Source organism: Lepus europaeus, chromosome 4 (genome assembly GCF_033115175.1).
Source record: "Lepus europaeus isolate LE1 chromosome 4, mLepTim1.pri, whole genome shotgun sequence".
In the NCBI taxonomy this organism is placed as follows: Eukaryota; Metazoa; Chordata; class Mammalia; order Lagomorpha; family Leporidae; genus Lepus; species Lepus europaeus.
Window position 1 is genome coordinate 74,751,237 of NC_084830.1, and position 14,463 is coordinate 74,765,699.

Sequence of the window (14,463 nt, forward strand, 5' to 3'; positions counted from 1 at the left end):
TCATTTATATATTTTAAATAATCCTTTTATTGTTGTTCCATGAACAAAACAACCATAACGGAACTGCTCTATTTAATAAATCTGTCTCTGACCTTATCTAATTTAAATAATTGATTCTATGGCAAGTATCCTGAAAACTGAATATGAATTTCAAACATGCATTTCTTACTTCTAACGTTATCATGGTAGAATGTTTTCATGAGTATGGAAATTGACCAGGCATACAAAGAGAAAACCAAGTAGGCTTTTATGAAATTGTCAGAACATAATAGTTCAGAGTGCCCCAAGTACACCTGCATTTTCTAAATACACAGACCTTTTTGAGGACAAGAAATGTTGGGTAATATTTCTCAGTACCATAGTACAGCACCCCATAAATATGTACTCAGTGAAGTCAGTGAAGTTCCAAACGTCATACACTAAAGAACCCCTGAGAGTATTCTTAAATTCCTAGTGGCAAATGATTAGTCACACACAAGCCATACATTTCAGATATGATAGGTTGGTCCTAATTTTTTCATTTATAAATGTATTTCATAGATGGGCATTTGGCTACCTGCATCTGATATCAGAGTGCCTGGGATCCCGTCCTGCTAATTCCTCATGCCAGCTTCCTGCTAATATAGATCCTGAGAGACAGCAGGTGATGACTCAAGTAGTTGAGTCCCTGAGACCATGTGGGACACCTGAATTGACTTCCTCTCAGCTTTTGACTGCTACAGACCAGGATGCTTTGGGTATTTCCAAAGTGAACCAGGAGCTCTTTGTCTATGTGGTTCTATCTTTGTCTCTCTGCCTCTGCTGTCTCATTGCTCTGTTTCTCTCTCTCTCTCTCTCTCTCTCTCTCTCTCGCTTGCTCGCTTGCTCGCTTGCTCGCTCTCACTCTTGCTTTCTCTCTTCCCCCACCTCTCAAATGAATAACAAAATAAGCAAAAATTTTAAATATATTTGAAACCACCTTCATTGAAAAATGAAATATCATATTTATTTATTTGAAAAGTGGAGTTACAGAGAGAGAAGAGACACAGAGAGATCTTCCCTCTGCTGGTTCACGCCCCCCAAAAAGCTACAATGGATAGGGCTGGGCCAGGCTGAAGACAAGGAATCTTGACCTTGATCTGGGTCTCCCATAAGGGTGCTAATGGTCCAAGCATTTGGGCCATCCTCTGCTGCATTCCCAGGCTCATTAGCAAGGAGCTGGAACAAAAGTGGAGCAGTTGGAACTCAAACAAGTACCATAGGAGATGCTAGTGTCACATTGCAGGCAGTGCCTAAATCCACTGAGCCATAATGCTTGCCCTTGTATTTGAAAACTCTTGAAGAGAGCAGCTATTATGTACCAGGCATTTTCTAAGCATGAAGATATAAGGAATGAAAAAAAAAAAAAAAGAGTCTTCATTAATCAGTTTATATTCTAGTAGGAACAAGCAGAATTTAAACTTAAATCAAAGGAATCAATCCAACAAGACCATCTCAGATGATGATAAGGGATATGAAGATAAGCAAAGACAATCATTCTACAGGGAAGAAAAGGAAAGTTGGGGTTGTGTATGCTATTTCAGTTAAGGGTGAGTCAGGTAGTCTCTCATAGATATTCTGGACTATTTTCTACGTATATGGTGTGTCACCAAATTTTCCAAGCTATATTGTCACTTTGGTGATGCAGCAGTACGTGAGGCTTCCTCTGCCACCCTCACCAAGTCTCATACACACACACACACACACACAGCTCTGATGAGTGCTACTTTCCATTACACCACCACCATGATGTTTTCCCAAATACCTCAGAGCTAGAACCCAAAACAGCAGATGCACACTATGAGTTCCAGGATACCAGGCCAAACTTGAAAAGCATCTGTCCACCTGGCCAGTCACTGGGCCATTAATGTTAACAGAACAGAGAAGTGGCACATTTAATGTAATGGTGGCCAAAATTAACTGAATGTCCACCAAGTATCAGGCACCAAAACAGGTTCTTTAGACATTTTTTTAACTCACATATTCCTCATATTCCCCTTTAATATTATTTTCCAAATTAAAATACCAATATTCACAGAGATTAAATGACTTTCTCAAGGTCAAACAGGCAGTAAATGATTCCTAATTCTAAATTTCTCCAAATAACACCTGCCTCCCTCCTGTCTACAGCTATGTCATGCAATTCCTTTCCTATCAAATGCAAATGTACTTTCTTGGGAAGAATTAGGTATTATACTTTGTACTGCAGTGTGAATTAATTTATAAGCCCATTTCTTGAAAGCAAATATTAAAACAGGAAAAAAAGATGGCCAACAGCTGATTAGGTAGCTAAGTACATTATTAAAATGTATTCACTATGTATAAAGGTAAATTAATGGGTTGGGCATCTTTTTCTTGAAATTTAAAAGAATAAATATTAAGATGCTATTAGCTAACTAGTTTCATCTTCAATATTTTCCATTATAAGGAAAAACATATAAACATGTCATTACTTTACTCACTTTAACAGACATCTGCTGGTCCTTATTTATAGTCCATCATCCCCTAAACACTACAGTAGATGCACAATAAATCATGAAACAAAACACTTTTTTTCCAGCCTCAAGAACCAAAGCTCTACTTTCATAATAAGACATGATAGAACATAGGAGTAAATACCTCCTGCCAGCATATACTAGTAATAATACACCCTGACTATACAAGACCTTTCTTTACTTGGGAAGAGTGTTCTCTGCGACTTGGAGGCACAAAGAAATGGCAAAGCAGTCAAGTGCACTATTTTGGCCAGTCATATCAATCTACTCTAGTAGTCAGTCCACTGATAATGACATGGCTCTAATATTCTCAAATCCAAATGCCTTAAAATTATTTTATTCCAAGGAAACACAGTCTGAAAATAATAAATTGCCTACAGTGGTACTATGATTATGGGGCCTATTATCCCCTTAAATAAAACAGGGTATAAATTTTCCAAAATGAATTGTGTTCTACAGAATTAGACTATAATTTTCCAGATAAAATATTTGCATTTGTTTTTATTGACAAATATAAGCATAAGAGTATTTCAAAACATTCAAATAATTTATAGCACAAAATAAAAGTCACCTTTAACTAATCTTTTTTTTTTTTTTTTTTTGACAGGCAGAGTGGACAGTGAGAGAGAGAGATGGAGAGAAAGGTCTTCCTTTACCATTGGTTCACCCTCCAATGGCCGCCTTGGCTGGCGCACCGCTTCTCCTGGTGCTTCTCCTGGTGTCCCATGCGGATGCAGGGCCCAAACACTTGGGCCATCCTCCACTGCACTCCTGGGCCACAGCAGAGAGCTGGCCTGCAAGAGGGGCAACCGGGACAGAATCCGGCGCCCCGACCAGGACTAGAACCCGGTGTGCGGGCGCCTATTGAGCCACGGCGCCGGCCACCTTTAACTAATCTTCTGTATTTCCTTACCTATGAGTAACTACTAAACAATTCAATGTTAATTTCCCAAATAACACACATAAACAAATTCACATATTTCGTTTAGATATAGATAAATAGATGTATTAACATAAAACACACTGCACACATAACACATATATCCACATATTCCTTACTTTTAAATTTTTATTTGAAAATTACAGAGTTGAAATAATAATATAGAAAATATCTAGCTACCTGTAATTCAAGAGTACAATGGAGAATATTACCAAAATAGTTGCACTTGCCTTATCCCTCTAAGAAATTACTATTTTTCTAATATGGTATTATGATTCTCATCTATCTATTTAGACTCTCTCTCTCTCTATATATATATGTATATATATATATATATATATATATATATGCATCCTTCTTCGTGTGTGTGTGGGGGGGGGCAGATTTCAGTTTTAACATCCCATCATTTGGGAGACCCGGATGAAGCTCCTAGCTCCTCGCTCCTGGCTCTGACTTGGCCCAGTACTGCCCATCACAGCCTTCTGGGGAGTGAACCAGAAAATAAAAGCTATCTGTCTTCTGTCTGTCTGTCTCTCTCTCTCTCTCTCTCTCTCTATCTCTTACTCTAACTTTCAAAATAATTAAACAAATCCTTATAAATAATTATTATAGATATATTTGCATGTCAGTTTATGCATTCTGTATATAAACACCTATATGATTTTTAGAACAGCTGGAAGTGTTCAAAAATAGGGGTAAATAAGATCAGGCATTTGGTGCAGTAGTTAGGATGTCCACATCAGACCATATAATTTCAGAATCCCAGATATTTCATTTCTGGTCCCTGTTAATGTGTACCTTGAGAAGCAGCAGTGACTCAAGAACCTGGGACCCTGTCACCCAAGTGGGAGACCCACACTGAGCTCTGAGCTCTTGGCTTTGGCATGTTCCAGTCCTGGCAAGTTTGAGCATTTGGGGAGTAAATGGAAGATACCACTCACTATCTCTCTCTCTCTCTCTCTCTCTCGCTCTCTCTCTCTCTCTCTCTCACACACACACACACACACCTTGTTTCTCTCCTCCTTCCCTTTCTCTCCTCCCTCTTTCTAATAAAATGAAAAAAATTGAAAGTATATGTGGTGGAATGAGGTGAAAAGTTCATGCCAAGATGGCCACTGAGGTGAAAAGCAACACTGTTGAGAAATCAACTGCAACAAGTATATATGAGTAAACATTAATTCAATTATTTTTCTATCTACAGATATTTAGATTGTTCACAACCCCTGACTGTGTCACATACCGTACAATCTATGTCCCTGAAAATTCCCTGCACATGAGCAAGAATTTCTATAGAACACATTCCTACAAATGAAATTGCTCTTCAGGGTTCTTTTTAATTTTGATATATTTTAACAAATTTTCAACCCAAAAGGCACTTGAAACTTACAATCCCACCAAATGTGAATAAGAGTCCAAAATTAAAAACATGCCAAAAAGGGACCTAGGAAGACCTTCTGAGTACTCAAAGGTGTGTGTTCATGAAAGCTGGGCCAACTTTCCCTAAGCAACTCAATAACCAGGTGAAGACTGTGCAACAGGGCAAGTGCATGGAGCAACTTCCCATTGATAACTGCAGAATGCTTAGGATAACTTTTACAGAAATCATTATTTAAGATAGTGCCACAAAGAAAAAGAATAGCAACCAAAAGCCACATATTTACCTTAACAAGGGCATATGTTTCTAGTTTCAATTATTTGCTTACAAAATGCATATCAAATGGATTTCATCCTTTGAACTCTGCAAATGGGCTCACATTTTACTAACATAACTTTTACTGGGTGGAACAAGAAAACAGCCTCGTGTATGTTGCCTGTATAAACGCTCTTAATGAGCTTTCTTAACAATATTTTGAATACTAACAATGTCTCTTAAATACTTGGGAGAATACTCAAGAGATTGGAAACACGAGTCAAAGACTGTGAGGAAATTCTTTCAAAAGGAGTATCCGATAAAGAAGTGCTGTCCAAAACACACAAAGAAACTTTTAAAACTCAACAATATGAAAACAACCTGATTCAAAAGTGTTCAAAGACCTTAACAGACACCTCAGCCAAAGAAGAAAACACAGATAGCACATAAGATGAAAAGATGCTCAAAATCACATGCCATTACGGAATTATAAATTAAAAACAGTGAGGTACTTCTACACAGTACTTAGGCAAGCCAAAATCAGTATTCAGCCAGCTTACCCTTCTGCCTTCTGCCATCCAAAGGTCAGAAAAAAGGCCTTCACCAGTCCAAATGCCAGTAGCTTGGTATAGGACTGCCCAGAATCATGGGAAATAAATTTCTGTTGTTTAGAAATTGCTCAGTAACAGGTGTTGCATTAACGCAGCATAAATGGACCTATAACACATGACTGACTCCATCCCATGACTATGCAGTCCTATACCATATAAAAACTTTTCTAACAACTGTAGACCACGTATACCACAGTGACCCCACACGATTATATGACAGTGATATTGTACCCATCTTCGTTGGTGTAAGTACACTCTATGATGTTCACACAATGATGAAATAGCCTAACAACATATTTCTCAGATCATAACTATATGATCAAGCACAGCAGGACCTGTATATAGCTATAAAGGGGATTCCCACACTCACAATAAAGAAATTCTGTTCTTAAGCAGAAAAAACAGTCTCTTACCTTAGCACACTTTCTTGTTCAAGCACTCATATATTTCATTATGTATTTTTTACATTACAACAAAATTTTTGCAAGAGAAGAGGGAAATGCATATGCTGAGTTACCCAGAATTGGAAATTTTCTTTATGCAGAATTCTTAGCTCCTTATTTATTAACCATTCCCATGTAAAATATGTATAAAATCCTTAACTGCATTCACATAATTAACTGTTTTGCAAATAAGCATCACAAACTTCACATATTTCAGAAATACAACTTTAGGAACACTGTGATTCTTCCCATGGTACCTGCCCTCCCATCCCCACTCCCATTCTTCCTCCCCCCTCTCCTATTTCCATTCTTACTTTTTACTAAGATCTATTTTCAATTAACTTTATACACATAAGATTAACTCTATACTAAGCAAATAATTCAGCAAATAATATGAAAAACAAAACTGCCCCTCAATAGTCGAGACAGGGCTATTCTAAGTCACTTCTAAAGATGGCCCTGTAATGTACTTTCTATTTGTAACATATTTATTTTGAAGAGATTCTAATTTATAGAAAAAGTATATGAACAAAACATTCTTTATCTAGGGATCTCAGTCAAGTTCTGTCAACTTTCCCAATAACATTCTTCATACTACAAGTATCACATCCAGGACCACATTTTGCATGTAGTTGACAAGTCCCTTCAGTCTGAATCTCACCCCACAAACTTGGCCTTCAAGACTTTAACATTTTTCAAGACACCAGGAAATTCACTTTGTAGGATTTTCCCCTTGGGATCCATTAAATATTTCCTCATTATTCAATTTTTATATATGATTGGCAGTAAGGCAATACTGTCGCTTTAACTACATCCTATCGGGGCATACAATATTGGGTTGTCTCATCACTCAAGCAAAGTGGTGTCTGCCAAATTCCCTGACAGAAAGATTAGTTTTCTCCTTTGTAACTAACAAGTGTATCGGGAGAACATAGTTGAGCTTATGTAACATCTCATTGTTCGTACAATTTTCACTCATTAGTTTTAGCATTGATTAATATTTCTCGCCTGATCTTGCTTAGCACCCAGATGGGTGCCAGTGATTTTCTAATCCCATTATCCTTTCTACTTTTTATTAGTTGGCACTATACCAGAAGGTGAAGCTTTCCCTTTGCCCCCCTCACTGATTGAACACATTCTGAATTCCATATATCCCAGTGCAATAAAATATTCCTATTTCAGTTAGTAGGATAGTCTGCTACTATCATTCCTTATTTTGAACCTCAGGTTGCTACAGGGGAAGGAGTTTCTTCAGACCGGCTTCTGTGTCCTTTTGGTACAGTCCATCAATCTTTGAAACTTTCTTACCACCTGATATAAGATGTTCCAGGGTCATACTTTCATACTTTCTCAAGCCCAAACCTAGAATCAACCATTTTGCTAAGGATACCTGGATGTACTTAATGAGTAATGGTACTTAGAAACCAAAATCTGGGCACTGAGTACACTCTTGGCTACTAGAGTATTGCTATTCCCAGGATCACACAGTCCCCAGAGCAAGAAAATGAATCTAAGTACATGCACTTCAGCATAGGTAAATACATACAGATCTATTTTTATTTCTACTACATCTATATCTACTTCTGTTATTGAAAGTCTTGGGATCACTGAAACTTCCAATTTCAATCCAACACAAGGTTCATTCTAGCTTTTCTCCCTTTTATCTTTATGACTCTTATCTCCATTGATGAGAAGGCTGGATTGCATTACTTATTTTTCTCAACACTCTGCCCCCACCTCATATAGAACAAAGTGCTTGACCTTGCCAGGCCACTGCTCATCCAGGTTTGTGGTTTCCTTTTTTGTTGTTGTTCAATCTTGTCCTGATGCTCTCCAAGCCAGCTGCTCCATTTGGCTGCCCTCTTTGCATGAGTCTGCCTAATATATTTTTTCATTGAATTATTATGGAAAGAAATGAGGGGGTGTTCTAGTTTTTTTCACCATCTAAAATTTCTATTGGTCACAGTTTCTTTAAAAGGGACCAACAAACACCAAAATAGTTCTTCCAAATACAGTGATGTCACTTGAGTTAATTTATATTTTATTATTTCTAAAATTGCAGAGTGAGTTATTGAGTCTAGTTTTGAATCATTTTATTGAGCTATTTATAAACTACTTGGAAATATATCAAGTAATAAATAAAAATAAATGCACTGATGATCTAAAATGTATTTTTAAAAACATTACATTCTTTATGAAGTAAACCAACAAAAATACTTAACTTGGACTCTAAGCAAAGTATTATACAAATGAACTGCTTTCTTTATCCACTTGCACTCTGAATGCCCTGAAATTATAAATATCATTACAAAAATTTGGACACAGGAAAAATCTTCATAATCTCAAGCACTGAGGAAAACCACTGGACAGAGTTTACTCCAAAAACTTATCTACAAGTAAAACTAAACGTGTTGTAAGTGCCAAGCTTGTTTTGTATTACCTTTCTCATGAGAACAGTTTCTTAATCTTTTAATTACAGTGACATTATTACATCTTTATAGACAATTTATTTTTTTAAACATTAAGATAACTTTTAGAGGTGGGAATTCTACCTCTGGCCATAGAGGAACTAGTAACCTTCTTATCGCCAAATCCACTGCCCTATGCAACCATGAACTTGGCCAAAATAGATGAAGTCTTTGTTTGCTTTTTGTATTTATTTACACAAAGGGAACAGCTTGCATGTATTTCCTATATACAGATTAAAGAACATAATGATACTTCCCACCCTCCTTCCTTTCTTATTTTTCTTTCAATTTTGGCAATGACATCCATTCAATTTACTTTATAATCACAAAAAGTCTTTGTTTTCAGACATAACAAGTAGCCCAGGACTATGAACCTCACAAGAGGATGGACACCAAAGGACATCTCCACAGCCCTGCTATGAGGGCAGGGGACATTTTTCAGGCCATAATTCGGGGAGGCAAGTAAACTGACAGGCTCCTGCAGGGGTGGAAGCAGACTGGAGCTCTCCAGGTTGCACTCTGGCTGGGAAACACACAGTAGGAAAGCAAATAAGAGAGTGAGGTACAGAGGCAGGTGTGTGCATGTGGGTTCCTGGAAGGCCGTGAGTGTGACAGCAGTCCACCTCACAACGTGTGTGCCAAATCCGTTACACAGATTTGACCATGTGAGTTGGAATATTTTGAGCTAAATGGTGAAGATGATAAAGTTATTCCATTCCACTTGGAGTAAGTCAGAGCAAGGTTTGAGTCTGGTCTGCCACTTCTTCAGTGCACAAATTCTATGGCGATTTGATGAAGATCTCCATTGTTATGCTATTTAATACCTTAGGACTTCACACACTTGTGAGTGTGAAGAGGCCTGATTCAAGACACGTGACTCCCCTGTGCACCCTTGCGATCAATAATCTTTAAATTTCTCTACTTAATGGGAATGGGAGAACTAAACACGGCATACTTCTTTACGTGGAAAATAAGAAATTTATTTTGATTTTCCACATCATATACTCTGTCAGAAACTAACCTGAACAGCTTACAATATAGACAAAATGGGTTACTTTCATCCAAAAAAGCCCTACACACCAGATAACTTTTCAGTTTCAGAATTTCTGACTGACTGCTAACTTCTCCGACTATTAACTGGCTGGCCTCAGGGTCTGACTTGAGACAAGACTTGTGTTTGTATCATGCATCTTACCTAGGTAGAATTTTCTACTTCGCTAGGAGCTGAACGGTTTTATACCCTGCCAGTTAAGGAAGGAATGATGTGGGCAAATTTAAAGTAGGAATGCAGTTCTCCTATACTGTGGCAATGTCAACCCCCCCTTAAAGACAGATGTCTGGGCTGCTCATTGCTTGGCTGCCCTAAATAAGCTGATGAAAATGTTGAAATTGCTATGTCTTATCAAAGCGTCAGATTTTGTGGAATATAGGTTATTTTCTCCTTACATCTTCATATTATTTAATTCAAACAGCTCTGTTACATGATTTTGTAATGCTTCAAAACATCTTCAACAATATTTAAAAGTAGTACAAAGTTATGCTCATCAATCACCAGAAAACAAAATTAATTTCAATTTAGACTCGTTTTTGGAATACCATAGTGCTTGTAATACTTCAAAAACATGACAAATGATAAAAAAAAATAAACAGACAAATAAGCTAATTAACCAAACTAACATAAGTCCTACAAGTAAAAAATAGGATATAGGCTTTCTTAGTACCAGTGTCTGGGTTATCTTTGCTATTGTTTTAAATAACATTCCTGTGCTCTTTTTAGAGTGTCTCACTCCAATAAGTCTTCTTAAAACATTTTTGGGGCCAGCGCCATGGTACACTAGGTTAATCCTCCGCCTGCAGTGCCGGCATCCCATTTGGGCGCCGGTTCTAGTCCTGGCTGCTCCTCTTCCAGTCCAGCTCTCTGCTATGGCCTGGGAAAGCAGCAGAAGATGGCCCAAGTGCTTGGGCCCCTGCACCTGCATGGGAGACCAGGAGAAGCACCTGGCTCCTGGCTTCGGATCAGTGTAGCTCAGCCGTTGAGGCCATTTGGGGAGTGAACCAACGGAAGGAAGACCTTTCCCTCTGTCTCTCTCTCTCTCACTGTCTATAACTCTACATCTCAAATAAATAAATAAAAATCTTAAAAACAAACAAACAAAATTCCTAATTTCCAAAATCCACCAGGGGGACATACCGTCAGATATTATGTAGTTTCAGGACTAAAGAAAAGCTGTGTTAGCAACTCCTGGTACTCAATATAATAAATCAAAGCAAAGCACTGTGATAAAGCTAGGAATTGCCTATTTCAAACCATGATTGATAAAAGGAGATTTACCCTTATATGATTGTTTCTTAATATGTGAACCAGGAATAAAAATCATTTTTGCTGCTCTTTAATAAATTCAGGAATCAAATTCCTGAAATTATTAAAATCAGGATGCCTGTTCCGACCTCCTGAATCAGCTCTTAGAAGAACCACTGAGTGAACTCCTGGAAGTTTTCATGTTAGTTAGATCAACAAAGTCCATTTCACAGGTAGTACTCCTTCATTGGTTTTCCAGCATAAGTTGGTAAGTGACAAGTGAAGTATACTCTCAAAAGTAAGGTCTAGGGGTAGGTGTCTGGCCTGGCAGTTTTGTCACCAGTTGGGACACCTGCATCCCGTATCAGAGTTTCTGAGTTCCAGTCCCACATCTCCTAATTCTAGCTTCCTGGTAATGCAGACCCTGGAAGGCAGTAGCTAATGGATGATGTAGTTGAGTCCCTCCCACCCGTGTGGGATACCTGGATTGAGTTCCTAGTTACAGGCTTTGGCCATAGCCGAGTCCAGTTCCAGCTATTATAGGCATTTGGGGAGTGAATCAGCAGACAGGCGTGTTGTCTGTCCACCTGTCTCCGAAATATAGCTAATCTCTATCATGATCCAAACTTTGCTAAGAATCTGTGTATGATCTTGCTTTTAGAAGATAATTTATCCATTTTCTCCCTTACATTGTAAAAATAGGGACATCAACCATTAACTACTAATCATTGCCATCAAAGCTAGAGGGGATTGTATAATATGTAATCAATAAATCACAAAACATAAAGCTTGGTTGGTGGTGTTTGCTTTGTGGCAAGATCCAAAGCTTACATGAAACAATTTAACATCACTTAAACTTCTTCAGCGCAGAGTCAACTGGCGAGCAAGAAGAAGGAAGGGGAGAGCCGCTGATCAATAACAAGCTGGGATTATTTCCTCTTATGTAGAAAATTTACACATATTCCAAACTCATTATCACTCGAAAAGAATCTTGGGAATTTTAAAACAATTTCGCAAACAAGAACTGCCTCTATTAAAAATGATTCATTTATTCTCCCTGGCTACTTGGGCTTGATATTCCAGGAGAGCAGCCAGCAAACACATACTCCAAGTGTATTTCTTGTGATTCCTGTGATGCCATTAATACACTGTTTGACATTAGATTCTTATGTATCATATATATATATGGGATTAGGTACGAGTAGAAGCAAAGAATTCAGGCAGCTCCAGCAGCTCCAAGTCACTCTTGTGGGGACTTTAAGTCTTGGTACAAACAGGATTCAAGACCATTGTAAGGCATTGTGATTGGGTACAGCAAGCTTCAGTTGAAACAATGGTCTTATCTTTCAAGAGGGCAGTTAAAGTTGAAGTTGTGCAGGAAAGAAAGAAAAAAAAAAAAAAAGAGCTCTTGCAAACCTTGGTTATTGGAAACCCCCTCTTCCTCAGAGGGCCACAGCGTTGTCGTCTCCCTTTTGGTACAGAGGCATGAATTCGCATTAGCAGTATTTTTTTTTTTTTTTCCCTCTGCAGATCTCATTCGCTGCCTGCGAAACCTGCTCCGTTCCCCGGGATCAGTGCACTCTCCCTCTTGCTGCGTTTCCGCCTCTTCTCATTCAAGGATTTGTAATCTCACCACCCTCCCCACCGCCAGCGAAGGATCACACCTGCATCTGGGGGCGAGGGGTACCCCGTCCCTCCCACGTACTCCTGCCGCCAGGATACACGCAGCGGGTCTGCAGTTCCACGAGGGGAAGGGCTCCTGGGCGCCCCTCCCAGCGGGCCTGTGCCTCCACCAGCCCGGCAAGCCCCGCCCCTGCCCAGCGCCCTGGCAACCGGCGGGACGCTCTGCAGGTGCGGCTTTCCGCCTTTTACTCTGATTTTCTCTGGTTCTCCCACTTTTTTTTTTTTTCTCCTACCGTATTTTTGTCATCAGTTCTTTGATGGTGTAAAAATAAAGCAGCTCAGAGTTGCCCCCTCTCTTTCTCAAAGAACGAGTGTACTCTTCCAGAATATTTCTCTTCCCTAACACAGGTAGGAAGAGAAGGGGACCTCCTTTCGCCCAGAGGTGATTGCCAGCCTCCCAGTTCGCCAGTTTTATTGCACACGCCGGCACCTATAAACCCACCCCTTCCTTACCAGTTCGGCTTTTCTCCAGCTAGTAATAGTCCTCCCCACTGCTAATCACCTCCTCCACCTCTCTGGGCTATACTACCACCCACATTAAAAAAAAAAAAAAAAACACGCAAGCTGGCGAGGATTCCAGGAAGACGGTGTGAGTGCTTAAGATAGTTCGAGTGTGTACATCCGTGAGCATCCCCTGTCTGGGTGCTGGACGTGAGGCTACGAGGTGCAGCACAGGCGGGCGGCGACTCCAACTTCCCCTGCCAGACTGAGGCTGGGTCCTCCCCAAGCTCACCTGTCCGCGTTCCAGGACACCTGGCGCGGACAGAGCGGGCGCCAGGGAACTGGGACCACAGGGCGCCCCCTCCCGCGCGTTTGTTCTCCACGCTATATTCCTCGGGGGTGTTTTGGTTTTGTTTTTTCCCCCTTTTCCCCCCGAAGACAACCGGACCCGTCTTCCTCCACAGCGCCTTACCTCAAACAGCGGGCCGATCTTGTTCTTCTCCAGGTAAGCCTGGATCCGGGTTTGCTGGTGAGACGCCATGGAGAGGCAGATGGGGCGGCGGAGAGCGTGCGGGAAGACCGCGCCGCGGGGCGCCTCCGTGGGGCACAGCCCTCCTTTGCCCCGGTGTCGGAGCCTCGGCCCCCGCCTGCGCCGCTACCTCCGCCCCGGGCGGCGGGCGTGGGCGGCACCCCCGGGAGCCGCGAGCTCCTGGGGCGCTGAGAGCAGGAGAGCCAAGCGCGGCGCCGCCAACTCAGGCAACTCCGAGGCGAGGGGAGAACTCACTCATCGCGTTCTCCTCCGGGCGCCCACCCCCACGGCTCTCCGCAGCGCGCGGCGCCGCGGGGAAATTGAAAGCAGCGGCTCTTGTCCTCCTCTGGGCGGCAGCAGCAGGAATCAGGGGGCGGGCGGCGAGGCGCGGCGGCGCTGCTGCTCCCAGAGCCGCGCCGGGGGGGCGCACGCGGCCCGCCAGGGGCGGCCGGGCTCGAACTCGCCGCGCGTGTGGGAGCGAAGGCGCCCGCGCGCCTCGGGGTACCCCTCTGCCAGGTTCCTGGAACAAACAGCCCGGGCTTCTCCCCGAGGCTGCGCTCGCCACACGCTCCCTAGCGACAGCGCCGCTCCAAAAGCCAATGGTAAAGGTGCTTCTTTCAAAGTGCACATAAATCTGACGCTTGTTGGCTACTCCTTGGCAGCTACAAACGCGCTCGGGAAGGGGCTCGGCCCGGCCGGCCCTCCGCAGCCTCTCCTGGGCACCTTTTTGCCTTGCCTACACTGGCTCAGGGTCTCAGAAGGTCAGAGTGCGGGCCAAGTGGGTGGGCCTAAGGTGTGCCGCCGAAATGAAGTGGCACTCCTTTTAAAAATCTGGTTTGGCCTGGAGCAAGAAGATGGGCGAATGCAAAGTGAGAACCAACTCACAGGGGCTGGGAGTAAATCGCC

The 14,463-nt window shown here is 41.4% G+C and overlaps 1 protein-coding gene across 1 annotated transcript in view; it reads right to left on the reverse strand.

Moving 5' to 3' along the window:
* C4H8orf34 (chromosome 4 C8orf34 homolog) overlaps positions 1 to 13,584 on the reverse strand; it is a 607,786-nt gene extending 594,202 nt beyond the window's left edge. Inside the window, exon 1 of the mRNA XM_062189877.1 lies at positions 13,501 to 13,584. Within this exon, the coding sequence (XP_062045861.1) occupies positions 13,501 to 13,569 (69 nt within the window). The 5' untranslated portion in view covers positions 13,570 to 13,584. The remainder of the gene's footprint in view (positions 1 to 13,500) is intronic.
* Between the last annotated feature and the right edge of the window lie 879 nt (positions 13,585 to 14,463).